General features: G+C 41.1%; 2 protein-coding genes and 3 non-coding genes across 10 annotated transcripts in view; all 5 read right to left on the minus strand.

The window, feature by feature from the left end:
* Positions 1-3,852, minus strand: part of MSH4 (mutS homolog 4) — a 118,395-nt gene extending 114,543 nt beyond the window's left edge. For 4 of the 5 annotated variants that reach the window (XM_524742.8, XM_063800242.1, XM_054684430.2 and 1 more), the window contains exon 1: positions 3,495-3,843. In XM_524742.8, the coding sequence (XP_524742.2) occupies positions 3,495-3,738 (244 nt within the window). In that variant the 5' untranslated portion in view covers positions 3,739-3,843. Of the gene's footprint in view, positions 1-3,494 lie in introns of all 5 variants that reach the window. The other variant, XM_054684436.2, reaches the window with a different exon arrangement.
* A 1,770-nt stretch (positions 3,853-5,622) lies between these two features.
* Positions 5,623-14,568, minus strand: RABGGTB (Rab geranylgeranyltransferase subunit beta). 2 transcript variants are annotated; one of them, XM_009423630.3, is made up of 9 exons: positions 14,431-14,568; positions 13,108-13,215; positions 11,354-11,551; positions 10,658-10,763; positions 9,403-9,455; positions 9,167-9,277; positions 8,420-8,545; positions 6,475-6,624; positions 5,623-6,199 (listed from the first exon to the last, which is right to left on the minus strand). In XM_009423630.3, exons 1-9 carry the CDS (start codon positions 14,431-14,433, stop codon positions 6,059-6,061), a joined length of 996 nt encoding a protein of 331 aa, XP_009421905.1. In that variant the 5' UTR covers positions 14,434-14,568; the 3' UTR covers positions 5,623-6,058. The 2 variants fall into 2 exon arrangements, with proteins under 2 accessions (XP_009421905.1, XP_009421916.1); XM_009423641.4 differs by lacking the exon at positions 11,354-11,551.
* Positions 11,162-11,233, minus strand: LOC112207311 (small nucleolar RNA SNORD45). The gene has a single exon (XR_002941742.1). It is a non-coding gene; the product is annotated as a small nucleolar RNA SNORD45 (small nucleolar RNA).
* Positions 12,737-12,820, minus strand: LOC112207310 (small nucleolar RNA SNORD45). The gene has a single exon (XR_002941741.1). It is a non-coding gene; the product is annotated as a small nucleolar RNA SNORD45 (small nucleolar RNA).
* On the minus strand, positions 13,559-13,637 carry LOC112207312 (small nucleolar RNA SNORD45). The gene has a single exon (XR_002941743.1). It is a non-coding gene; the product is annotated as a small nucleolar RNA SNORD45 (small nucleolar RNA).
* Positions 14,569-27,257: the final 12,689 nt, after the last annotated feature.

Consider the following 27,257-nt stretch of genomic DNA (forward strand, 5'->3'; position numbering starts at 1 on the left):
TTACCAGTATGGTTAATTGTAACAGCTTGTCCCTTGTCACTCAAGTCATAAGCTTAGGAGACATTCTCAATTCTTCCTTCATCAACCCTAACACTCAGTGACTGAGTGCTAGAATTCTTTTTTTTTAACATCACTAAAATTTAAATCCCTCTCTCCTCCTCCCAGCCCATTTTAAGCCTGTATCTTCTTTGGTCCTTGTGCAAGTTTCCTACTTCTTCTTCTCCTTGCTTCCAGTATTACACCTCTCTAATCTATTCTTCGAATCATCACCAATAATCTTTCTGAAAAGCAAATCTGATCAGTATCTCTCTTTCTTACAATTCCTATGTGTCTCCCCATACTCACCATAGGGTAAAATATAACTTCATTATATGGGTTCCAGCAGGAATCAATGATATACTCAAATTGGGATAATTTGATAAAGAGAATATTTACAAAGGTGTGGACAGGGTGTAGGGGTGTTATCATAAAGAAGTGTGTAGAACCAGCATAAAATGTGCTCCATTAGCATTCCTAGGCTTTAGGGAGCTAAGGAAGAGAGTGGTTGCCAGAAACTGGAGATGCAGAAACTGGAGATGGAGAGGGCTGTTTCTTATTCTCAGACTACTTTTAGACTATATACCCTTTCTTGAAACTCATTCACTTGTCTTAATTCTCCTCCTACTTCCTTGACCTCTATTTTGCTATATAATCTTCATATTCTCTGCTGTGGTCCCAACATACTGGTAACTTTCAAATCCATATTTCCCTCAAGTTTCTCTCTTCTTAGCTCTAGTTTCCTATATTCAATTATCTTAATATAAATATATGGATATCCCACAGGCTTTTCACACTCAGCATGTCCATAACAGAGCTCATCATCTTCCCTCTAAAATTTGCTTTGCCTACAAAATTCCCAGAATCAGAAAATTCTACTACCATCTATCCAGTCACCAAAACCAGAGACCTGGTGTTGAACATGGGGGGGTCTCTGGGCAAAATTTGTCTCCCAGATCTAATTCTCACAACTATATCTACATCCAAGTTTATCTACCTAGATCACTCTCCTGCTCTAGCCAAGCAAAATTATTAGCAGTTTTACATGATTCTTCTGTGCCTTTGCACGTGTTTTTCTCAAGAATGCGCTCCAGCTCTTTCCCTTTGGCTGGCATTCTTCTTCCTACTTATTCTTGAAGACCAGTTCAAGGTGCACTTACTCTGTGAAATGTCTTTTCCCACTTTTGTCCCCATACTTTAATTATAAATACCTCAAAAATTATAAATACCTCAAATACAGTTATCTCTTAAATGTGTATTTGTTGATTTTTAAGTCTGTCTTCTCTACTGAACCTTAAGTTCCTTGAGAGCGCAGATTATTATCCCCAGCTGCTAACATAATTTGGACCTTTGTTCACCTATTTGGGCCTTGGTTCTATCTGTAAAACAAGAACAAAAAAAAAAATCTACTCTGCAGAATTGTTGTGAGGATCAAAGATACCGTCTGCCTAGTAAGAAGCCAGAACAAAGCAGGTGCATATAAATTAGTGAATGTTATCATTACTGATAAATAAGTGGGTGACCAAGCATCTAATGAAGAGAGGGATTAGACTGACAATGTGAACATTCGTGTTGCTTTAGAGGAATTGCAAGTAGCTCAGTTTTGTTCGAAAGCAGGGTAAATATTAAATGATGGGGGATAAATCTGTAATGATTAGAAACCTATCCCAATTGCTTTGGCTATCCTCTAGAGAGTTTGATCTTTTACCTGCAGATACAGGTCTACTGATTTAAGTGGCAAGGGACATGATAAGATCATTTTCCACATAACTCTGGTGGTACAGTAAGTAAGCTACAAGGATGGAAGAACACTTAAGAGTTTGAGGGCTAGGTGCAGTGGCTCACACCTGTAATCCCAGCATTTTGGGAGGCTGAGGTAGGAGGATCACTTGAGCCTAGAAGTTCGAGACCAGGCTGGGCAACGTAGGAAGACACTGTCTCTACAAAAAAATTTTAAAAATTAGCCATCTGTATGTAGGGGCACATGCCTTGGTCCCAGCTACTCGGGAGGCTGAGGTGGGAGGATCGCTTGAGCCCAGGAATTTGAGGCTGCAGTGAGTCATGATCATGCCACTGCACTCCAGCCTGGGCAACAGAGCAAGACTCTGTCTCAAAAAAAAAAAAAAAGTGCAGAGAGGAATTTAATTAATCATATAGTGAGTCTGAGGTATCCATTAGTCCATCAATAAAAACTTTAGAAGACAGTCTGAAATAAGTCTGGAATGTAGATGAGATCTGAGCTGTGGAGATAGTCACATCTAGGTAGAAGTGGCCTAGGAAAAAAAGCTTTAATGACATGCCCATAATTTGGGAACAAAGGTGAGCACAGCAATTCTCTGGGAGGTAGCAGAAAAACAGGGGCAAGTGGAATCAAGGAAGCCAAATTAAAAGAGTTTAAGAGAAGACCAGTCAAGAACATAAAACATAGGCCAGGCAGCAGTGGCTCATGCCTGTAATCCCAATGCTTGGGCAGACTGAGGCAGGAGCACTTGAGACCAGGAGTTTGAGACCAGCCTGGGCAGCATAGCGAGACTCTGTTTCTAAAAATAAAGAAATTAAGAACATTAAATACAGCAGAAAGGTCACATGAGATGAACTGAAAAATGACCATTGGATTTGGTATTTGTTACTTTACCATTGTGTTGCAATCGTGTGTGAAAAATGGTGATGCTTTGTCATGAATAGAGACTAACAAAATAATAAATGATTTGAAAGATATGCATCTTTTTTGTTTGTTTTGAGTCAGGGTCTCACTGTGTCACCCAGGCTGAAATGCAGTGGCCCAATCTCAGCTCACGGCAGCCTCGACCTCCCGGACTCGCCATCCTCCCACCTCAACCTCCTGAGTAGCTGGGACCACAGTCACGTGCCACCACACCCAGATAATTTTTGTACTTTTAGTACAGATAGGGGATGGGGGTGGGAGGTTCACCATGTTGGCCAGGCTGGTGTGGAACTCCCGGCCTCAAGTGATCCGCCCACCCTGGTTTCCCAAAGTGCTGGGATTACAGGCGTCAGCCACCGCCCAGCCCACATCTTTTAATACTAAACATATTATTTTCCTGAATTAGATGAAATGTTCAGTTTAATCTATTTTATCCCACCTTAGCAGGATTTGGAGAATTAAATTCAGCAGCCAAAGATCAGCTCACAACTTCTATCAGCAAACTCACGCACAAACTGTCATTTGTCAGACACTGTGAGGGACGTTATATGGGATACTTCAGCCTTTCTCAGAACTGAGCCCTCCACAGTCAAGGTCTTGCAATAGAACCAATTTGAAAAGTCAAGGCTTCTAATCACCCAGACTCACCAAATTCCCAGGGCACTCAGATCTCACGCCCCAACCAAATCACAACTGAACTTCACTGTGGTAACCACCACCCACGTGCCCCCGAGCCTCCATGAACTGCCGGCCTCTAGCCTCAAGGAGACTCCTCCACCCAATCACTCCTTGCCTTGAGCTGGCCGGGAGTTTGGCGCGGGGCAGGGAAGGCTGCTGCTGCTGCTGCTCCGGTCGCCCGCAGCTCCTGACGTTCCGGGAGGGGTGGATGCAGAGACCACCTGGACCGAAGGGCGGCTCTGTGGAGTCTCCTGGAGTCCGAAATTGTAGCGGGGACCCTGAGGTGAGCGGGTTTCTCCCGACGACGGGGAAACCGCCGGGGCAGAAGGCGAGGTTGATGAGATCTCAGGCCTCAGCATCCTCCCAAACCTTCCCTGACCCGAGAAGTATGAGGTTTCTGAGCGACCCCTCCAGTAGCCCAACTACAGAAGCTGCGCCGCTGAAATGGGCGGGAGAACTGCGCGCCGACGCACTAAGCTGCACTGCGCAGGCGCAGGCAGGCTCAGCTTTCCACATGGATTCACGTACTTCAGGTCTATGACCCTGCTTCCAGCCATTCCCAAACCCATAACTTTCCACATGAACCTCACTGGAACATCCTCAGCCTGCAGGTATCAGACTGACCAGAACTCTGCAAGGCCCATCAATTACCACCCGATTTGTTAGCCCCATTATTCTCACAGCACCCAACCTCCCTTATTGCAAATGTTACATGCATTTCCCACACGTCCAAGCACACTAGCTTATCTTTAAATGTAGAAACCACCCAACACAGTACACCCAGTGCCTTTGACACAATGAGAACGTGTAATGCTCACACAGCATAACCCACCTAAGGTTGATCTTGTGACCAAATATAGGAAAGATACAGTTATATTATCAAAAGATAGTATGCACATGGCTGTGTGCATAGTAGAGTAGGAAACAGGGAAAGACTGACTGGGTAAGATCTCTCAGTTAACAATTCCCCATCTACCAATTTCTAGTACTGTGGTTTCTAACATATAAATCAGTTAATGGCACACTAGAAGTTCAAACTCCAGCTTTGCAATGGTGACCTTTAGAAAATTCCTTAAATAAGGCCAACAGTACCAACTTACCAGAGATCCATGGATTAAACATGACGAAATTATCTGGATACTGCCATACAGAGGCTATTAGAAGACATTAATTTACACCACTACTGAAATCCTGCCACTGTTGAGTATCTCAATAAACCAGTTATGCACAGCGGTTTACCCACATGCAGTGACAACAGTCCTTAAGAACATCTCTGTTCTTGGAATGATTATTGCACAGGGCATTCCAAACACACTTGAGAAAAATCTCAATTTCCATCAAAAAACCTTATTTTCAGATCGGGCACGATGGCTCCTGCCTGTAATCCCAGTACTTTGGGAGACTGAGGCCAGAGGATTACTTCACCTCCGGAGACCAGCCTGGGGAAGACAGTGCCTGTCCCCAAAATTAAGAAATCAGCTGGGCATAGTGGGCATGGTGGCAGGTACCTGTAGACCCTGGTACTCAGGAGGCTGAGGTGGAAGGACTGCTTGAGCCCAGGAGTTTAAGGTTACAGTGAGTTGTGATTGCACTACTACGCCCCAGCCTGGGGAAGAAAGGAAGACCCTGTCTCTAAAAAATAAAATTTAAAAATAGAGAATACCTCACTTTCACCAAAACTGTAAACCCCTAGAGTGATTGTACTCATTTTAGGCCAGGCGTGGTGGCTCACGCCTGTAATCCCAGCACTTTGGGAGGCCGAGGTGGGTGGATCACAAGGTCAGGCTGGTCTCCAGCTCCTCAGCATGGTGAAACCCTGTCTGTACTAAAGTAACAAAAAAATTAGCCGGGCATGGTGGTGTGCGGCTGTAGTCCCAGCTACTCGAGAGGCTGCGGCTGAATTGCTTAAACCCGGCAGACGGAGGTTGCAGTTAAGCTGAGATCATGCTGCTGCGCTCCAGCCTGGGCAACAGAGATTCCGTCACAAAAAAATAAAAAAGAGTGATTGTACCCGTTTTAGCTTTTTAAGAAAAAGACAGGTGCAAAAAAATACTGTGGTGACCATCAACTTACCCGTTAATGTTTCCTTATTTGAAGACAACTCCTTCTTTGGGTAATTCTGATATATAAAATGCTAAAAAAAAAAAAGTATAGTCCGAATCACAACCCCATTTTAAGATGGTAGATTGCCATTTAACCTAAGTCTGTGACCAATTCAGAATAACCATATTCAAACCTATCAATCATTTCCAAATTTCAACAGCCATTTATTTTGTGCATCATTTAATTCATGTATGGGTTCTATCCACTTTCATCAGTTAACATTCTTGTTGACAAACCATTTTACATCAACTTGCTATAGAACAGATGAAAGGTATACATGGGGGAAAAATCAAGTAGAAACCTAGAGTTATTTTATGTTAGCTCAGTTATTGAACATAACAGACACAGAAGTATACACAAAGAACTGTAGTCAGAATAACAGGACTTCAGAATAAAAAGCAGAAAATAAAATACCGGTCTTTATTTTACAATATGTATAATTATATAATTTATTAAAATTAATTTAACACAATATACAAAATATTAACAGTAGTCACTTTTAGATTCGATAAGCACTTCAAATACAGAAATGTTAAAATGGCAAAACTATACTATGCAACTTTCAATTCAATGAATCTAGCTCACTAGCTCAGGCTGAACATTCACTCTCTGAAGCACTTCTTCAGGCATGCAAAAGACAGGATTAACAGGTTTAATCTGTTCTTCTCCCAAAAGTGACAATCCAGCAATTCCAAATAAGGTATGAAAAGGATCCACCTATTTAAAAAAGAATTTATATACAGATTACAAAATGAAAACTTCTTTAACTTCAAATTATGAATACCTGACCTTTACCATATACTAATTTTGTTAGCAACAAGCGACAAGAAATTTCTGTAAGATTGTTCTATATCCTTCATACACTCTACAATAAATAGAAAAAAAAACTGCTTTCAAAGCAACACTCGGAATGCCACCCTGGAAATCCATGGAACCATGAAGTAATGCAACACTGAAATAATTTATAGAAATATGTCAGAAATATTACTTGCCATATCTCCTGGCCTGTCTGCAAATCCCCCCGTTTCTTCATCTTGACATGCTAAAATGAAATTACGCAGTTTCTCTCTATCAATCCAATGAAGTCTTCCAATTATTTTTAGGGAAGCCAGGACCCACCATGAGTAGCATACATCTGGTAACTAGGAGGGAAAAAAGTTGCCACAATTTCATTCTCTTTTATTTCCCTAATTTTGAGAACAATTTAAAAAGTGGGTTAAGTCTCACTCTTAGGTAATCTGATGTTCAAAGTGTCAAACCATGTGGAAGGACGAAATCCAGGGATATACTGATATGCACGGTATGAAATACTTGCTTAGAATGAAAGATAATCAATTAATGGGTAAGAAGAGACCAAACTTCAATTCATAGGTAACCATGCTAAATATCTCAGTACTCACTGATAAGCATGCATCTGCCTTGTTTCTACCTGCAATGAATGCCTAACTCAGCCCCTTAACCAAGAAGCTAGCAGTATAATCATGAAATCCATGGGTATAGTTCTGTTTTTCTACAAGCACTGTCCAGGGGGGTACACACCTGCTTAAAATCAACTAAACCCTTGCTCTTCAAAATATGGTGACAGAAGTCTATAAAGAAGAAAACCCCACTCAAGGCTGATCTCATTTTAATGAGATCCCTGAGTAACTCATAGACTCATTAGAAGCTGCCCTAGATTGTGTGCACGTGCAGGCCCCGGTGCTCCCCACGGCCACCCATTTTTCTGTTGACAGTTCCTCAGGCTTTTTATTTCACTCTATTGTAGACAGCTACTGCGGGTGTTTCTCTACCTGTTGTTATTCAGAAATACTAAGGTTTAAAAATAAAAATACAGGCCGAGCACAGTGGCTCACGCCTGTAATCCCAGCACTTTGGGAGGTTGAGGCGGGTAGATCACCTGAGGTCAGGAGTTCGAGATCAGCCTGATGAACATGGTGATACCCCATCTCTACTAAAAATACAAAATTGGACGGGCGTGGTGGTGTATGACTGTAATCCCAGCTACTGTACCACCACGTCCCATTCAGAGGGCAGGGGCACAGCAAGCTACAATCCTTGAGTCAAATCTATAGTGTAGGAATAGTTTTTACATTTATAAATCATTTAAATATAGTCCTGGGTCAGGCATGGTGGCTCACGCCTACAATCCCAGCACTTTGGGAGGTTGATGCAGGCAGATCACGAGGTCAGGAGTTTGAGACCAGCCTGGCCAATATGGTGAAACCCCGTCTCTAATAAAAATACAAAAATTAGCCGTGCGCCTGTAGTCCCAGCTACTTGGGAGGCTGAGGCAGAACTGCCTGAACCTGGGAGGCGGAGGTTGCAGTGAATCAAGAGTCACTGCACTCCAGCCTGGGCAACAGAGTAAGATTCCATCTCAAAAAAAAAATAGTTCTGACATAGGAAATACGAGTATATCCATCCATAATAATTGTAATTGGAACACAGCCATACTCATTCATTTCTTACCACTTATGGCTGCACTTGCTCTACAGGACAATTACATAGTTGCAAATGAGTATTCACTATTTGTCCCTTACAGACCTGATAAGAGAGACCTATCATGTGGAGGAAAATTTAATAATCTTCTCTCCAAACCAAATTATCTGGGTATTCCTTAAATAAGAAGATTGCAAACAAAAATTCTGTAGTCTAATTTTTAAAAAATCCAATTTGCCAAAATCAACTGTCCTTAAACATGGAGATTCCTGTACAAGACTGTCTGGAAATGGACATTAGGATCAATGAGTATTTCAACTCATGGGGGTCTACTTTGTCAAGGGGAGTCTTTTAGTAGGATGTATTACTGAAAATTCACAACAGGGAAAGGTAACAAATAAGCTCATGGCCAATTTACAATACAGAAACAGGCAAGACAAAGCAGCAGCATTCACTCAAGGTTCTAAAGCTAGCAGAATATGGCTTATCAAACAATACCTTCTCCGGCCTTCCATTGAGCCCGCCTGAGGGTAACTGTCGTTCACAAAGCCACCAGCCAAGTAAATCAGAATTTACTTGATGCAACTGACTTGTAATAGCCAGAAATCCTGTGCAACAATAGATCTAAAATTACAGACATAAAGTATATGTGTATAATAATTTCTTGACATTAAAAGTGATAAAACTCAAATTATTAAAACACCACTTTATATCTTAAGTTTTTCTTCTTGATCTGACACTTAAAATTCCAAACATGTATTAATACCACATATCTGAAAAAATCCAAGCATACTATTACTAGTATTACAAGCATACTATTACTAGTCTGCACTGAAATATTATTGTCAAAATTTCTTCATGGCTAGTATTTCACAGCCATCCATTCACATATTCAGTGTTCTCTGGCACAAGAAAAGAGGTTCATAATTTATCTTAGGAAAGAAAGAAAAATGTGTTTTTTTTTTTATCTGTATGGTTAGTGAAAAATTAATGGAAAACAAAAGTGTTTTGGTGCTTATAAACCCACTTATGTTTGCTTAGGTCAGACGAATCCACCGACAGAGAAAGGTATATAGTATATAAAGCAAAGTAATGATAGCAATTAAGCAATTCTTATGTAAGATGCCCTATTACAGTCGAATTAACTTTATGTGTATTTGACAAACACTGAAATAACCAATTTTCTTATTTTACTACACTGGCTTCCAAAATGACAATACATTTTCATCTGTATTCATAAATTACCTGCCCAGCATGGGATTCAGAACCTGGTCTGCAACCAAATCCACCGTCAAAGTTCATACAGGATAAAACAAATTCGATTGCCTTTTCCACATTAATAGCATCAAGCTTCCCCTACAAACAGGAAAAAAAAAAATGCCTGTTAAATTCCAGAGTATTCAGCAGATCAGACTCAAAAAAAAAAAAATTCCAGAGTATTCATGAACTTTAATCATTTCAATCAAATATTCAAAGCTTACCAACAAAGCCAAAGTTGCCACCGCACAAAAAGAGAATCTTGTGTCAATTTCTCCTACAATAAAAATAGATCAAATCAAGGCAGGTGTTACCAAATCATACATGAGTCATCTAAAAACAAACACTGCACAACTACCACTTTAAATTGAGTTCAAGCTTAACTTTTACTTCAGGGTAGTCAGGAGGAAAGCTAAATCTGAAGTGCCTTTACTTCCCAAGAAAATTCTTTTGTCAAAAATAATAGCAAATTGACCAGGCACAGTAGCTCTTGCCTATAATTCCAACATTTTGGGAGCCTAGGAGTTTGAGACTAGCCGAGGCAACAAAATGGGACCCCATCTCTACAAAAAACTTTTTAAAAAAAATTAGGTGGGGCTGGGCATTGTGGCTCAGGCCTGAAATCCCAGCACTTTTGGTGGCCAAGGCAGGAGGATCACATGAGGCCAGGGGACCCCATCTCTACTAAAAATACAAAAACCAGCCAGGTGTTGTGGTGCACATCTCAGGTACTCTGTAAGCTGAGGCAGGAGAATTGCTTGAGCTTGGGAGGTGGAGGTTGCAGTGAGCCAAGATTGCACCACTGCACTCCAGCCTGGGCAACAGAGCTCTCCAGCCCCAGCAACTGTCTCCCAAAATACTGCACTCCAACCTGGACAGAGCCAAGACCCTGCCACAAAAAAGTAACAGCAAATTATCTTAAGCTGCTTAAAGAAAGCCCAGAAAGAGAAGAAAACCAAAGAGAAGAAAACTAATAGAACCCAAAGTATTAGTCAATTTCTAATAATGAAATAAACTTACCCTACTTTATAAAAGTAGATTTTTCACATCCCATGAAGCAGCTGGTCTCTCTGGCCTGCACTGTGTTCATCCCTAAAGCAGAGATTATCTACGTTTATCAAATAAAATTCTATTCCCTCCCTCCACTCAAATATTCAGCAAGTTTGTAAAGTTTTTTTTTTAAATATTTTTCCCTTTCCAGCAAGTAGTTTTTAAAAAACTTTACAAAGCCACCAAATATTGGGGAAAAAAATTCCACCTACCTTATCTTTTAGACTGGCCCCCTCTGTTCCAGTGCTCCTGTATATGCTGATATAACTACCACAGTGCATGCTGGAAGTTCCAGCAGACCATTAACTCCAGTTAGACCAGCTGCTTAGTGGGACCTGAAAAGATGAAAAACTTATAAACTGGTTACTAGCAAAACCACTACATTTTAATATTGGTATTTTGGGTAGAATGGACTAAATCTGACATTACCCCAAATATCTCCAGCAAAAGAACCATCTTCTTTCTGTAGACCTTTAACATATTCCACAACTTTATTTACGTCAATAACATTAATACTGTCATACAGCGTAAGAATCTGCAATAAAGACAAGTATTAGGTAAATGTCCCTTTCAGGTTTATTCTAATGATCTTATGCTCAACTCTTTTTAAGTTGTCAGGCACATCCTTTTGTCTCTGTGTATAACCTTTTCTCAAATATGCAGACTCTCCTGTTATTGAATAAAATTAGATAGTATCAAGAAAACTCAAATCTTTAAAGTATAATTTTCTACATATAAATTTTAACTTGGCATTCCAAGATACTCAAGTATACTAACTCACATACACACAAAGTCCTGATCTTCCCATCTCAGCACCCAGTACCAGAAAGACTTTAAACCACCAGGTAGATGTTCACTAATATCAAAATCAAATAGCTCCATTTAGCTATTTTACAGTATTTACACATACTGAAGATAAAAATTTCACCCTCCAAGGTCTCAGTGTAATTTTAGAACTCACATCAACTTTAGATTCAGCTAATACATGCCATTACATCATTGACCTTGTAGGACAGCTTCACTTGTAACAAAACTTTTTGACCAAATCCTGACACAGTTTCAATTTCCAACTCTGAAGTAAGAGAACATACTATCAAGATCGTTGCAATTTTGATTAGTATTTACCTGGACAGCACTAAGAGTGTATAAAAGATGAGGATCATGTCCGATACTAGCACTTATTCCACCACATTCATGTTGGCAAGACTTAATAAATGCCAGAATCTCTTCTCTATTCATGCGATGAAGTTGTCCCATGAGATCCATTACTGTCAGACCCCAATAGATGCCACTCATTCTCAAATACTCAGACATACAGTATTCCTAAAATAATACACAATTTCTTAAATCTGTCATTTGAACTGGTAACAAGTTATAAAGAGATTAAACACAAAGGTAACTCATTAGCCATGCTGCTATTTTTACCTCTCCTGACCTTAACAGCACTGATCAGTAGTGAGTTTAAAATCTGTGCTGCTCAATGTTAGAAGCCATCTTCAGACACAACTATTATCAGAAAAAAACAATTATCTGAGAAGCACAGGATTAGTTAATCTATGGCTGACAATACAAACAGTGCTTTAGTTTCTCCCATGAGCCAGAGACAGAAAAACATCTACCTTTTTCATCAGTGAAGTTCAGGGAGAGTATTTCTTTCCAAGTACCTATACCATATTTATCAGACATCTATTTTAATGTGGACTCTGTACAAAACCTATTATCTATTAGTAAATTATATAACTACATGAAAAATCAAAATGCCCTAAACATGCCAAAGATGTTTAAGCCCAGATAAAACAGTGGCTAATCAATGATACATGAAAATTAGTATTAGGATTCCAGAAACAAATTTTTCCCACACTCAACAATGCATTATATTTTAAGAAGTTTTGTGGCTGGGTGGTGGCTCCTGCCTGTAATCCCAGCACTTTGGAAAGCTGGGGCAGGCAGATCACTTGAGGTCAGGAGTTTGAGACCACTCTGGCCAACATAGCAAAACTCAGTCTCTACGAAAAATACAAAAACTAGCTGGGCATGGTTGAATGTGCCTGTAATCCCAGCTATTCAGGTGGCTCACTTAAACCCAGGAGATGGAGGCTGCAGTGAGCCCAGATCGCACCGCTGTCCTCCAGTCTGGGCAACAAAGTGAGGTTATAGCTCTCAAAAGGAAAAAAAGAAGTTTTTTAACAGGTGGTGCATCTTAGTTTGCTACTAACCCAAATTCAGGGCATAAAGATAGATAGCAGATAAAGGCAGAAACGAGTCCAGCCCCATCCATATGACCTTAACTCCACGATTGCTACTAGAGTATTTTCAAGGTTATGGGAACCTAACACTTAAGTAAAAAATTAATACATACCATATATCCCACAAATCGGTAGACTAAGACAACTGAGTTTGGATACTACAGGGAAAAACATTTACTCTTAACTAAGTTGTTTACTACTTTTTGCTAAGATTGTCCCAGAGTTTTCCTCGAAATTTAAAAATTTAAGGTAAAACTTTTTCAAGGTCTCAGAGTAATTCTAGAGCTAAAGTGTTATTACACATCAGCAATAGATTCAGATAATACATGCCAACACATCATTGACCTTGAAAGTATTACCCCTAACTACAAAAAGAGAAACCCGTTTTGTACCTCAAACCCTCATCTACTTTGTCTGGCAAGCCCTCTCAGTATAGGTAAAAACTGCGATTCTAATAAGCCCACAGCCTCAGACGTCCAAAGCACACTTAACTGAAGTTCAAAGGCACAGCACATCCTCAGTTCTCTGCATGGAGTTGGATGCCATTTTAAGACATAAAATATACTGTCTCACTGCTTATGACTGTCACACTTCTTTAAAATAAACTTTCCAACATAAAAAAATTATACATACATAATCATCTTTCTTTGAGCCATAGGATGCGATATAATCTGCATGTTTCTCCAATAACAAAGTGTCCGGTGCATCTGACTTGATAATAACATCCTTCTGTGGAGTGCCCTTTCAAAATAAAGTGGTAATCTCATCAATGTTTACCTCTACAACGTTCTTCTGCCCCACAGCATAGATTCAACATACATCTCAATTTTCACTTGATTTCATCTTGTAATAGGAAAACGTTCCATTTAAAAATTGTAACTAACTAGGGAGGCTGAGGTAGAAGACCGCTTGAGCCAGGGAAATTAAGGCTGCAGTGAACTGAGGTTGTGTCACTGCACTCCATCCTGGGCGACCGGAGACCGACTCAAAAACAAAACCAAAACAACAACAACAACAAATTGTATCCAACAAAAAAGAACTTAAATCATTCAGGCTTCGTCTTAGTCACGATTCAGGTAATTTTCAGGTCTCAGAGTAATTCTAGAGCTAAAGTAGTAATAATCAACTTTAGATTCAGAATACATGCCAACTCATCATTGACCCAAAAAATTACCACCAGCATTTCTTGTTGTTCACTTTTCATTCAAAAAGATAAGTAAAAAATAAACACCATAGAATATCAAAGCTTATCATTTTAGGACAACTCACGGTTTACATGTGGCAGAAACCATATTTTTAAAAAATAAAAAAATCTAACCCTTAACTTGCAAGCGAATTCTTGCTTAATCAAATAGAGGTTTCAAAGCACCTAAGTACCCCAAAAGTTGTTCAAATGTATTAAATAAGCAGTTCCATTAGCTCCATCTTCTCCACCTTTAATCCGAGTCTCTGTATTTGCAGAAGTCCCCATGTGATGCGGCTCTAGTTCTTTTCGTATCTATATCTTCCTCATTGAGAGTACACTGCAGTCACTATAACAGGTCACGAAGATTACCGGAAGTGATTAAGTACCGAATTTTCCTCTGATCCCATTAAAAATCTTAAAGCGAGACCACATCACTAACGATTTTAAAGAAATCTTTGACACCCCCTCTCCAAGAAAAAAAAAGCCACCAATCAGCCACAGCTTTTTAGAGGGGTTCAGAAATCGGGCTGCTCAACTCTTAACAGGCCCTCCCTACAGAAGAAGGCCTAGATAAAATTAGAAGCGGCATTGCCCGCGAGGTCTGCAGAAAACGCTGAGTAATATTTCACACTCAAAAAACCTTCCAAGGCCTGTGTCCTAACCATTCTCCAGCACCAGGAAACCAATCCTAAGGTGACCAGTGTGCTTAACCCTACTCTACCCTGTCTGCCACCAACCCATCCGGACAGCAGCGCTAAAGTCACACTTACCATGTCTAACAGGGAAAAGAGAGAGCAGGGTCAGTTCCTGGGTAGACTTAGGAGCCGGGCGCCTGCGCAGATGCGCCTCTCAGGCCCCCATCGCGCTCCGATATAGCTGACCACACTTTCGCCTGCAAGGCAGAGCAGTTCCACGGCTGCCGTAGGACCCCACTGATAGCTCGTAGGTGTCCTCACTGCCTGCGTCCAAAGTCCTGCGACCATATGCTTGTCCCATAGTCACTCCGATTTGTCTAGAAACAGTTTTAAATAATATTTAAATATCTGAGTTGCTTTTAAGAAATCATTTGTTCTAGCTGGACGCGGTGGCTTACGCCTGTAATCCCAGCACTTTGGGAAGCCGGACAGCAGGATTGCTTGATCCTAGGAGTGTAACCACCCAATATTGGGGTTCACTTTGCCTGCTGCTGACCCATAGCCCATTTATCAAGACAGGGGACTTGCAATGGAGAAAGAGTAATTCATGCAGAGCCGGCTGTGCGGGAGACCGGAGTTTTATTCTTACTAGAAGAGTCTCCCCAAGCAGTATTCAGAGTTTTTAAAGATAATTTGGCGATTAGGGGCTTGGGAAGTAGGGCGTGCTGATGGGTCAGGTTGGAGATGGACTCATAGTGGGTAGACGTGAGTTTTTCTTGCTGTTTTCTGTTCCTCGGTAGGATGGCAGAACTGGTTGAGCCAAATTACCAATCTGGGTGGTTTCAACTGATCCATGGAGAGCAGGGTCTGCAAAATATCTCAAGAACTTATCTTAGGTTTTACAATAGTGATGTTATCCCCAGGAGCAATTTGGGGAGGTTCAGACACTTGGAGCCAGAGGCTGCATGACCTCTAAACTGTAATTTCTAATCTCGTAGCTAATCTGTTGGTTCTGCAAAGGCAGACTGGTCCCCAGGCAAGAAAGCGGTCTTTTTGGGAAAGGGATATTATCAATTTCGTTTCAGAGTCAAACCATAAACTGAATTCCTCCCTAAATTGGTTCAGCCTAGGTTCAGGAATGAAGAAGGACAGCTTAAAAGTTAGAAGCGGCCGGTGGCTCACGCCTGTAATCCCAGCACTTTGGGAGGCCAAGGCGGGCGGATCACGAGGTCAGGGAATGGAGACCATCCTGGCTAAAACCCCGTCTCTACTACAAATACAAAAAATTAGCCGGGCCTGGGGGTGGGCGCCTGTAGTCCCATCTACTCCTGAAGTTGAGGCAGGAGAATGGCTTAAACCCGGGAGGCGGAGCTTGCAGTGAGCAGAGATCACGCCACTGCACTCCACCCTGGGCGACAGAGCGACACTAGTCTCAATAACAAAAGTTAGAAGCAAGATGGAATCCGTTAGGTCTGATTTCTTTCACTGCCATAATTTCCTCAGTTATAATTTTGCAAAGGCGGTTCCAGGAGATCCAGACCAGCCTGGGCAATGTTGCAAGACCCCCGTCTCTACAAATAATAAAAATATGAGCCAGACGTGGTTGCCCAAGCCTGTGGTTTCAGCTACTGGGGAAGCAGAGGTGAGAGAATTACTTGAGCTGTGGGGCAGGGGGTGGAGGCTACAGTGAGCGGTGATAATGCCACTGCACTGCAGGGTGTGAGACAGAACGAGACCATGTCTCAAAAAAATAAATCATTTGTTCTTGAGGCCATTTGCACTCTGAAAATCTGAAATGGCTGTTAATTAGTAGAGTGCCTGCTTACACGTAGTAAGTGTTCAATGAATATTTTTTAAATGAATATTAATGAAATGTTCACATTTCCTTCCTGTTTGCCTTATCTATCTCAAGGTCCAGCCCTGTACCCGGCCCCTCTCCTCGCCACACACACAGGCCACCTTCCCCACCACCACCACCGCCACCACAAACACTTCTTTGGAGAGTGCTAATAGTAAAAATATTGGAAGTTACTTTTTTTAAAAAAATTATACTGTAAGTTCTAGGGTACATGTATACAACGTGCAGGTTTGTTACATGGATATACATGTGCCAGGTTGGATTGCTGCACCCATTAACTCATCATTTAAATTAGGTATTTCTCCTAATGCTGTCCTTCCCCCCTCCCCCCACACCATGACAGGCCCCTGTGTGTGATGTTCCCTGCCCTGTGTCCAGGTATTCTCATTCTTCAATTCCCACCTATGAGTGAGAATATGCGGTGTTTGGTTTTCTATCCTTGTGATACTTTGCTCAGAATCATGGTTTCCAGCTTCATCCATGACCCCACAAAGGACATGAACTCATCCTTTTTTATGGTTGCATAGTATTCCATGGTGTCTATGTGCCACATTTTCTTAATCCACTCTATCGTGGATGACATTTGAGTTGGATCCAAGTCTTTGCTATTGTGAATAGTGCCCAGTAAACATACGTGTGCATGTGTCTTTATAATCTTTGGGTATATACCCCGTAATGGGATCACTGGGTCAAATGCTATTTCTAGTTCTAGATCCTTGAGGAATCACAACACTGTCTTCCACAGTGGTTGAACTACTTTACACTCCCACCAACAATGTAAAAGTGTTCCTATTTCTCCACATCTTATCCAGCTTCTGTTGTTTCCTGACTTTGTTTTTCTTCCTTTTCTTCAACTTCTATTTTATTTTGATTTTTATTATTATTATTTAAGTTTTACGGTACATGTGCACAACGTGCAGGTTTGTTACATATGTATACATGTGCCATGTTGGTGTGCTGCACCCATTAACTCGTCATTTAGCATTAGGTGTATCACCTAATGCTATCCATCCCCCTTCCCCCGACCCCACAACCGTCCCCGATGTGTGATGTTCCCCTTCGTGTGTCCCTGTGTTCTCATTGTTCAATTCCCACCTATGAGTGAGAACATGGGGTGTTTGGTTTTTTGTCCTTGCGATAGTTTGCTCAGAATGATGGTTTCCAGCTTCATCCATGTCCCTACAAAGGACATGAACTCATCCTTTTTTATGGCTGCATAGTATTCCATGGTGTACATGTGCCACATTTTCTTAATCCAGTCTATCATCGTTGGACATTTGGGTTGGTTCCAAGTCTTTGCTATTGTGAATAGTGCCGCAATAAACATACATGTGCATGTGTCTTTATAGCAGCATGATTTATAATCCTTTGTGTATATACCCAGTAATCGGATGGCTGGGTCAAATGGTATTTCTAGTTCTAGATCCCTGAGGAATTGCCACACTGACTTCCACAATGGTTGAACTAGTTTACAGTCCCACCAACAGTAAAAGTGTTCCTATTTCTCCACATCCTCTCCAGCACCTGTTGTTTCCTGACTTTTTAATGATTGCCATTCTAACTGGTGTGAGATGGTATCTCGTTATGGTTTTGATTTGCATTTCTCTGATGGCCAGTGATGATGAGCATTTTTTCATGTGTTTTTTGGCTGCATAAATGTCTTCTTTTGAGAAGTGTCTGTTCATATCCTTTGCCCACTTTTTGATGGGGTTGTTTTTTTTCTTGTAAATTTGTTTGAGTTCATTGTAGATTCTGGATATTAGCCCTTTGTCAGATGAGTAGATTGCAAAAATTTTGTCCCATTCTGTAGGTTGCCTGTTCACTGTGATGGTAGTTTCTTTTGCTGTGCAGAAGCTCTTGAGTTTCATTAGATCCCATTTGTCAATTTTGGCTTTTGTTGCCATTGCTTTTGGTGTTTTAGACATGAAGTCCTTGCCCATGCCTATGTCCTGAATGGTATTGCCTAGGTTTTCTTCTAGGGTTTTTATGGTTTTAGGTTCTAACAATTAAGTCTTTAATCCATCTTGAATTCATTTTTGTATAAGGTATAAGGAAGGGATCCACTTTCAGCTTTCTACATATATCTAGCCAGTTTTCCTAGCACCATTTATTAAATAGGGAATCCTTTCCCCATTGCTTGTTTTTGTCAGGTTTGTCAAAGATCAGATAGTTGTAGATATACGGCATTATTTCTGAAGGCTCTGTTCTGTTCCATTGGTCTATATTTCTGTTTTGGTACCAGTACCATGCTGTTTTGGTTACTGTAGCCTTGTAGTATAGTTTGAAGTCGGGTAGCATGATGCCTGCAGCTTTGTTCTTTTGGCTCAGGATTGACTTGGCAATGTGGGCTCTTTTTTGGTTCCATATGAACTTTAAAGTAGTTTTTTCCAATTCTGTGAAGAAAGTCATTGGTAGCTTGATGGGGATGGCATTGAGTCTATAAATTACCTTGGGCAGTATGGCCATTTTCATGATATTGATTCTTCCTACCCATGAGCATGGAATGTTCTTCCATTTGTTTGTATCCTCTTTTATTTCATTGAGCAGTGGTTTGTGGTTCTCCTTGAAGAGGTCCTTCACATCCCTTGTAAGTTGGATTCCTAGGTATTTTATTCTCTTTGAAGCAATTGTGAATGGGAGTTCACTCATAAGTTGGCTCTCTGTTTGTCTGTTATTGGTGTTTAGGAATGCTTGTGATTTTTGCACATTGATTTTGTATCCTGAGACTTTGCTGAAGTTGCTTATCAGCTTAAGGAGATTTTGGGCTGAGACAATGGGGTTTTCTAAATATACAATCATGTCATCTGCAAACAGGGACAATTTGACTTCCTCTTTTCCTAATTGAATACCCTTTATTTCCTTCTCCTGCCTGATTGCCCTGGCAATCACTATGTTAAATAGGAGTGGTGAGTGATGGCATCCCTGTCTTGTGCCAGTTCTCAAAGGGAATGCTTCCAGTTTTTGCCCATTCAGTATGATATTGGCTGTGGGTTTGTCATAGATAGCTCTTATTATTTTGAGATACATTCCATCAATACCTAGTTTATTGAGAGTTTTTAGCATGAAGGGCTGTTGAATTTTGCCGAAGGCCTTTTCTGCATCTATTGAGATAATCATGAGTTTATGTCCTTGGTTCTGTTTATGTGATGGATTACATTTATTGATTCAAGACTTGCATCCCAGGGATAAAGCCTATTAGATCGTGGTGGATAACCTTTTTTGATGTGTTGCTCGATTCGGTTTGCCAGTATTTTATTGAGGATTTTTCATCCATGTTCATCAAGGAAATTGGTCTAAAATTCTCTTTTTGTTGTGTGTCTGCCAGGCTTTGGTATCAGGATGATGCTGCCCTCATAAAATCAGTTGAGGATTCCTTCTTTTTCTGTTGTTTGGAATAGTTTCAGAAGGAATGGCACCATCTCCTCTTTGTACCTCTGGTAGAATTCGGCTGTGAATCCGTCTGGTCCTGGACTTTTTTTGGTTGGTAGACTGTTAATTATTGCCTTAATTTCAGAGCCTGTTATTGGTCTATTCAGATATTCAACTTCTTCCTGGTTTAGTCTTGGAAGGCTGTATATGTCCAGGAATTTATCCATTTCTTCTAGATTTTCTAATTTATTTGCGTAGAGGTGTTTATAGTATTCTCTGATGGTAGTTTGTATTTTTGTGGGATCGGTGGTGATATCCACTTCATCTTTCTTAATTGCATCTATTTGATTCTTCTCTCTTTTCTTCTTTATTAGTCTTGCTAGTGGTCTATCAATTTTGTTGATGTTTTCAAAAAACCAGCTCCTGGATTCATCGATTTTTTTTGGAGGGTGTTTTGGGTCTCTATCTCCTTCAGTTCTGCTGTGATCTTAGTTATTTCTTGCCTTATGCTAGCTTTTGACTGTGTTTGCTCTTGCTTCTCTAGTTCTTTTAATTGTGACATTAGGGTGTCGATTTTAGATCTTTCCTGCTTCCTCCTGTGGGCATTTAGTGCTATAAATTTCCCTCTACACACTGCTTTAAATGTTTCCCAGAGAATTTGGTACATTGTGTCTTTGTTCTCATTGGTTTCAAAGAACATCTTTATTTCTGCCTTCATTTCGTTATTTTCCTAGTACTCATTCAGGAGCAGGATGTTCAGTTTCCACGTAGTTGTGTGGTTTTGAGTGAGTTTCTTAATCCTGAGTTCTAATTTGATTGCACTGTGGTCTGAGAGGCAGTTTGTTGTGATTTCTGTTCATTCACATTTGCTGACAAGTGCTTTACTTCCAACTATGTGGTCAGTTTTGGAATAAGTGTGATGTGGTACCAGCGAAGAATGTATATTCTGTTGATTTGGGGTGGAGAGTTCTGTAGATGTCTATTAGGTCTGCTTGGTGCAGAGCTGAGTTCAAGTCCTGGATATCCTTGTTAACCTTCTGTCTCGTTGATCTGTCTAAATGTTTACAATGGGGTGTTAAAGTCTCCCATTATTATTGTGTGGGAGTCTAAGTCTCTTTGTAGTTCTTTAAAGACTTGCTTTATGAATCTGGGTGCTCCTGTGTTGGGTGCATATGCATTTAGGATAGTTAGCCCTTCTTATTGAATAGATCCCTTTACCATTGAATGGCCTTCTTTGTCTCTCTTGATGTCTGTTGGTTTAAAGTCTGTTTTATCAGTGACTAGGATTGTAACGCATGCTTTTTTTTGCTTTCCATTTGCTTGTTAGATCTTCCTCCATCGCTTTATTTTGAGCCTATGTGTGAGATGGGTCTCCTGAATACAGCACACTGATGGGTTTTGACTCTTTATCCAATTTATCAGTCTGTGTCTTTTAATTGGGGCATTTAGCCTATTTACGTTTAAGGCTAATATTGTTATGTGTGAATTTGATCCTGTCATTATGATGTTAGCTGTTTATTTTGCCTGTTAGTTAATGCCGTTTCTTCCTAGCATTGATGGTCTTTACAATTTGACATGTTTTTGCAGTGGCTGGTACTGGTTGTTCCTTTCCATGTTTAGTGCTTTCTTCAGGAGCTCTTGTAAGGCAGGCCTTGTGGTGACAGAATCTCTCAGCATTTGCTTGTCTGTAAAGGATTTTATTTCTCCTTCACTTATGAAGCTTAGTTTGGCTGGATATGAAATTCTGGGTTGAAAATTCTTTTCTTTAAGAATGTTGAATATTGGCCCCCACTCTCTTCTGGCTTGTAGAGTTTCTGCTGGGAGATCCACTGTTAGTCTGATGGGCTTCCCTTTGTGGGTAACCTGACCTTTCTCTCTGGTTGCCCTTAACATTTTTTCCTTCATTTCAACCTTGGTGAATCTGACAATTATGTGTTTTGGAGTTGCTCTTCTTGAGGAGTATCCTTCTGGTGTTCTCTGTATTTCCTGAATTTGAATGTTGGCCTGCCTTGCTAGGTTGGGGAAGTTCTCCTGGATAATATCCTGAAGAGTGTTTTCCAACTTGGTTCCATTCTCCCCGTGATTTTCAGGTATACTAATCAAACGTAGATTTGGTCTTTTCACATAGTCCCATATTTCTTGGAGGCTTTGTTTGTTTCTTTTTACTCTTTTTTCTCTAAACTTCTTTTCTCGCTTTATTTCATTAATTTGATTTTCAATCACTAATACACTTTCTTCCACTTGATCGAATCGGCTATTTAAGTTTGTGCATGCCTCACATAGTTCTCGTGCCATGGTTTTCAGCTCCATCAGGTCATTTAAGGTCTTCTCTACACTGTTTATTTTAGTTAGTCATTCGTCTAATCTTTTTTCAAGGTTTTTAGCTTCCTTCTGATGGGTTCAAACATCCTCTTTTAGTTCAGAGAAGTTTGTTATTCCCAACCTTCTGAAGCCTACTTCTGTCAGCTTGTGAAAGTCATTCTCCATCCAACTTTGTTCTGTTGCTGGCAAGGAGCTGTGATCCTTCAGAAAAGAGACGCTCTGATTTTTAGAATTTTCAGATTTTCTGCTCTGGTTTCTCCCCATCTTTGTGGTTTTATCTACCTTTGGTCTTTGATGTTGGTGACCTACAGATGGGGTTTTGGTGTATATGTCCTTTTTGTTGATGTTGATGCTATTCCTTTCTGTTTGTTAGTTTTCCTTCTAACAGTCAGGTCCCTCAGCTGCAGGTCTGTTGGAGTTTGCTGGAGGTCCACTCCAGACTCTGTTTTCCTGGGTATCACCAGCGGAGGCTGCAGAACCGCAAATATTGCAGAACAGCAAATATTACTGCCTGATCCTTCCTGTGGAAGCTTCATCCCAGAGGGATACCCACCTATATGAGGTGTCAGTCAGCCCCTCCTGGGAGGTCTCTCCCAGTTAGGCTACACGGGGGTCAGGGACCTGCTTGAGGAGGCAGTCTGTCCATTCTCAGAGCTCAAACTCTGTGCTGTGAGAACCACTGCTCTCTTCAGAGCTGTCAGACAGGGATGTTTAAGTCTGCAGAAGTTTCTGCTGCCTTTTGTTCAGCTCTGCCCTGCCCTCAGAGGTGGAGTCTACAAAGGCAGCAGGCCTTGCTGAGCTGCGGTGGGCTCCGTCCAGTTCGAGCTTTTTAGGCCGCTTTGTTTACGTACTCAAGCCTCAGCAATGGCAGATGCCCTTTCCCCTGCCAGGCTGCTGCCTCTCAGGTTCATCTCAGGCTGCTGCACTAGCAGTGAGCAAGGCTCCATGGGCATGGGACCTGCCAAGCCAGGCACGGGATATAATCTCCTGATGTGCTGTTTGCTAAGACCATTGGAAAAGCGTGGTATTTGGGTGGGAGTGTCCCATTTTTCCAGGTGCAGTCTGTCACAGCTTCCATTTGCTAGGAAAGGGAAATCCCCCAACCCCTTGCGCTTCCTTGGTGAGGCGATGCCCCACCCACCTTGCTTCAGCTCACCCTCCATGGGCTGCACCCACTGTCCAAGCAGTCCCAGTCAGATGAACCATGTACCTCAGTTGGAAATGCAGAAATCACCCGTCTTCTGCATGGATCACACTGGGAGATGCAGACCAGAGCTATTCCTATTCGGCTGTCTTGGAACGGCTGGAAGTTACTTTCAAAAAAGAAACGCCTGTGTGCCTTTTACTAGCTTTCCACAGAATTAGGATATGCTGTGTGTACTACAGCTGTTTTGGTTTGTGCATTGTCTTTCATACTGCACCAGCATTTTTGAACACTCATTAGGAAATATTGGCACCTTATGCTCTTAAAATTGATTGCTTTAAGTAAGGATTTGGAGAAGTATTCCTGACATACTGACATGTGTTGGCTATCAATAATTGAGAGGGAGAAACAGTATTAAATGTACTATGATGATGGATTTCTTCATTTCTTCCTGTAATTCTGTTCATTTTTCCCATTTATAGTTTGGGATACTTTATTAAATGTGTTTAAGTTTTTTTTTGTTTGTTTGATTTTACTTTTTTCTTTTTTAGAGATGGGGTCTTGCTATGTTGGCCAGGGTGGTCTCCAACACCTGGACTCAAGCAATTCTCCTGCCTCGGCCTCCTAAAGTGTTGGGATTACAGGCCATTACCACACTGGCCTGCATGTAAATTTAAAATTATCTAGTTCTGTTGAGTTGAGCCTTTTGTTTTGTTATTGTTCATTTGTAGGGAATTAAAAAAAAGGGAAAGGAAACAGGGTTTGCTCTGTCACTCAGGCTAGCGAGCAGTGGCCAGATGATAGCTCATTGTAACCTGGAACTCCTGGCTCAAGTGATTCTCCCATGTCAGCCTCCTTAGTAGCTGGGACTACAGCATGATGCACCACCATGCCTGGCCAATTTCTTTTTTTTTTTAATGGGGTCTTGCTCTGTCACACAGGCTGGATCTCCGCTAGCTGCAGGCTCAACTGCCTGGGCTCAAGAGATTCTCCCACCTCAGCCTCCAAGTAGCTGTGACCACAGGAGTGCACCACTACCCCCAGCTAATTTTTAAATTATTTATAAGCACAAGGTCTCGCTTATTGCCCAGGCTGCTCTTGAACTCCTGGGTTCAAGAGATCCTCCAACCTCAGCCTCCCAAAGTGCTGGGATTATAGGCAACAGACAGCTATTGTCCAAGGCGTACCCTTTTATCATTAAATGATGACCATATCTAGCCCTAATAAGGCATTTTATCTTGAAAAGTCTTTGTTAAATGTTAATTTCCACAGATTTATTTTAGTTAATAGTTACCTCTAAGAGTTTTTCTTCAACTTTTTATCTTTAACCTTTCTGTGCTCTTATGTTTTAGTGTGTCTTGTAAATGAAATATGGCTGACTTTTTGGTCTATCATTAACCAGTAACCTCAGTTCATTTACATGTAATTATTTGTTTATTTTGGGCTTGTTTCTATCATCCAAATTTTTTCTTCCTATCTGTTCCACTTTTCCTATGGTTTTTTATTGTTTTGGCCTTTCTTGCCTTTAAAAAAAAGTGTCTTAATTTTTTCTTATTCTATTTTTTCTTTTCTTCTGGTTTAGAAGTTACGAATTCCAATAATTTAGTGGCTATTTTGAAATTTACTTTGCATAATTAAAAATGTGTATAGTTAATATCCTAACCCTCTCTCCCAACAGTACAAGAACCTTAGGACATTTCAAATGTTTCAACCTCCTTGGACTTGTTCTCGTATTTTAGTTATTTTTTTTGTTAACTTCATAAATACTATCTTATCATCATCTAATATAGGCAATTTTTATTTGTTTGTTTGTTTTGAGACAGAGTCTTGCTCTGTCACCCAGGCTGGATTGCAGTGGTGCGATCTCGGCTCACTGCAAGCTCCACCTCCTGGGTTCATGCCATTCTCCTGTCTCAGCCTCCAGAGTAGCTGGGACTACAGGAGCCCACCACCACGCCCAGATGATTTTTTGTATTTTTAGTAGAGACGGGGTTTCACTGTGTTAGCCAGGATGGTCTCGATCTCCTGACCTTGTGATCCGCCCGCGTTGGCCTCCCAAGGTGCTGGGATTACAGGCATGAGCCACTGCGCCCAGCCTAATATAGGCAAATTTTTTACCCAATAGTTACAATTCATTTAACTATTTCCTTTTGCACAGCACACTTTCCTTTTGCACAGCACACTTTCCTTTTGCATAGCACACTGTCCTTCTGGAGCGATCTTCTCTTCCTTAATGATTTTACTTCACTAGATTTTCTGTTGGTAGAAAACTGTTAGTTTGTTTATCTGAAAATGGCTTTATTTCACACAGATGACTCTTCAAAGAACTTTGTGGGTTAAAGATTCTAGACTGGGTACGGTGGCTCAAACCTGTAATCCCACCACTTTGGGAAGGAGGGCGGATCACTTGAGGTTAGGAGTTCAAGACCAGCCTGGCCAACATGGTGAAACCTTGTCTCTACTAAAAATACAAAAATTAGCCAGGCATGGTGGCGGGTGCCTGTAATCCCAGCTACCAGGGAGGCTGAGGCAGGCGAATCGCTTGAAACCAGGAAGTCGAGGTTGCAGTGATCTGAGCTCACACCACTGCACTCCAGCCTGGGTGACACAGTGAGACTCTGTCTCAAAACTAAAACAAAAACAAAAAAAGTACCTGAGACTGGGCAATTTATAAAGGAAATAAGTTCAATTGACTCACAGTTCTGCATGCCTAGGAGGCCTCAGGAAACTTCCAATCATGGCAGAAGATGAAGGGGAAGTAGGCATCTTCTTCACGAGGCAGCAGGAAAGAGAAGAGTGTTGTGTAGGAGGAAATGTCAAACAATTATAAAATCATCAGATATCGTGACAACTCACTATCAGAACAACATGAGGAAAACCACCTCTTTAATCCAATCAGTTCCTACCAGGTCTCTCCATGAACACCTGGATATTATAATTCAAGATGAGATTTGGGTGGGGACAGAAAGCCAACCATATCACAGCCCACTTGCCCATAAGGCAATGCTCATTTGTGTGGTCCCTGGTGCTAAACCATTCTTGGAGGAACTGCTTCTGGAGCAGAGCAGCTCCCTCGCTGTGATCTACTGAAAGTCAACCCTCCACACACAGGACTGTTAAATATATATATATATATATATATATATATATTTTTTTTTTTTTAAGACACACATAAAAAGGAAAAAGAGAAGATATCTGTCAATTTGTCAATCTAATTGTTACTTTGTGGGTAATTCTCTTTTGCTGCTTTTAAGATCTTTTCTTGGTCTTCTGTTTTGTGCAGTTTCATGAAGATGCCTCTAATTGTGGATTTACTTTTACTTCTTTTACCTGGTATTTGATGAACTTCCTGTATTTGAGAATGTATCACTCCTAAAAATTTTCTAGCATGATCTATTACAATACCATTCCTAGACACAGGTAAGGTGGATTGGTGGCCCATGTTTAGAGGGCAGGTCCTGCTCTGGTCCTCCTATAGCCACATACCTTTACATGCAGCAAGGAGTCCCTGGAATCAAGTGGACATGCCCACCCAGAATCAGCCTCGCCACCATTAGATGGTATTTCAGGTCACCCTCCCTGCCTTTTTCTACCCAAATGGCCCCATACACCCCTTCCAAATTCGACTTGGGTATCTTCCCTGGGTCCTTCCCTTAAAGGGCAGATCATTTGCTGGTATGTGCACCACATGTCCCAAGGAGTTGCCCAGGCATTGATGTAAGCAGGGTATGAAGGGAGCTTGGATGTCTAGGTTAGGATGTCCACACGCAAAGGTACAAAATGCACTGTGATGCAAGACCCTGAAGTGGTATAAGGAAAGGAACAGGCCAAGAGATATCTTTTCCTAATCTGTAATTTTCTAGCACATGACTCTAAGAAGTTCAAGCTGGCTAAATTTGAACCTGGCATTCTGGGTTGTCATCAAGGTATAATTATGAAAACTGGAGGACAGAATATAGAGATAGATAGATAGACAGATAGATAGACTTTTGAGACAGGGTCTCACTCTGTCCCCAGGCTGAGTACAATGGCACAATCACCACTCAATGCAGCCTGGACCTTTTGGGCTCAAGTGATCCTCCCACCTCAGCCCCCTAAGTAGCTGAGAATACAGGTGCATGCCAGCATGCCCAGCTAATTTTTTATTTTTTGTAGACATAGGGTTTTACTATGTTGCCCAGGCTGATCTTGAACTCCTAGATGCAAGCAATCCTCTCTTCTTGGCCTCCCAAAGTGCTGGAATTACAGGCCTGAGTCACTGTGCCTTGC

Source organism: Pan troglodytes, chromosome 1, assembly GCF_028858775.2.
Source record: "Pan troglodytes isolate AG18354 chromosome 1, NHGRI_mPanTro3-v2.0_pri, whole genome shotgun sequence".
In the NCBI taxonomy this organism is placed as follows: Eukaryota; Metazoa; Chordata; class Mammalia; order Primates; family Hominidae; genus Pan; species Pan troglodytes.

Bases quoted from the DNA above. Each gene is read 5' to 3' on its own strand.
- RABGGTB (XM_009423630.3), bottom strand. The intron at 10,764-11,353 runs GTAAATACTAAT...TCTTTATTGCAG, and splicing joins ACACTCTTAGTGCTGTCCAG to ATTCTTACGCTGTATGACAG. The intron at 9,278-9,402 runs GTAAGCTTTGAA...TCCTGTTTGTAG, and splicing joins TGGCAACTTTGGCTTTGTTG to GGGAAGCTTGATGCTATTAA.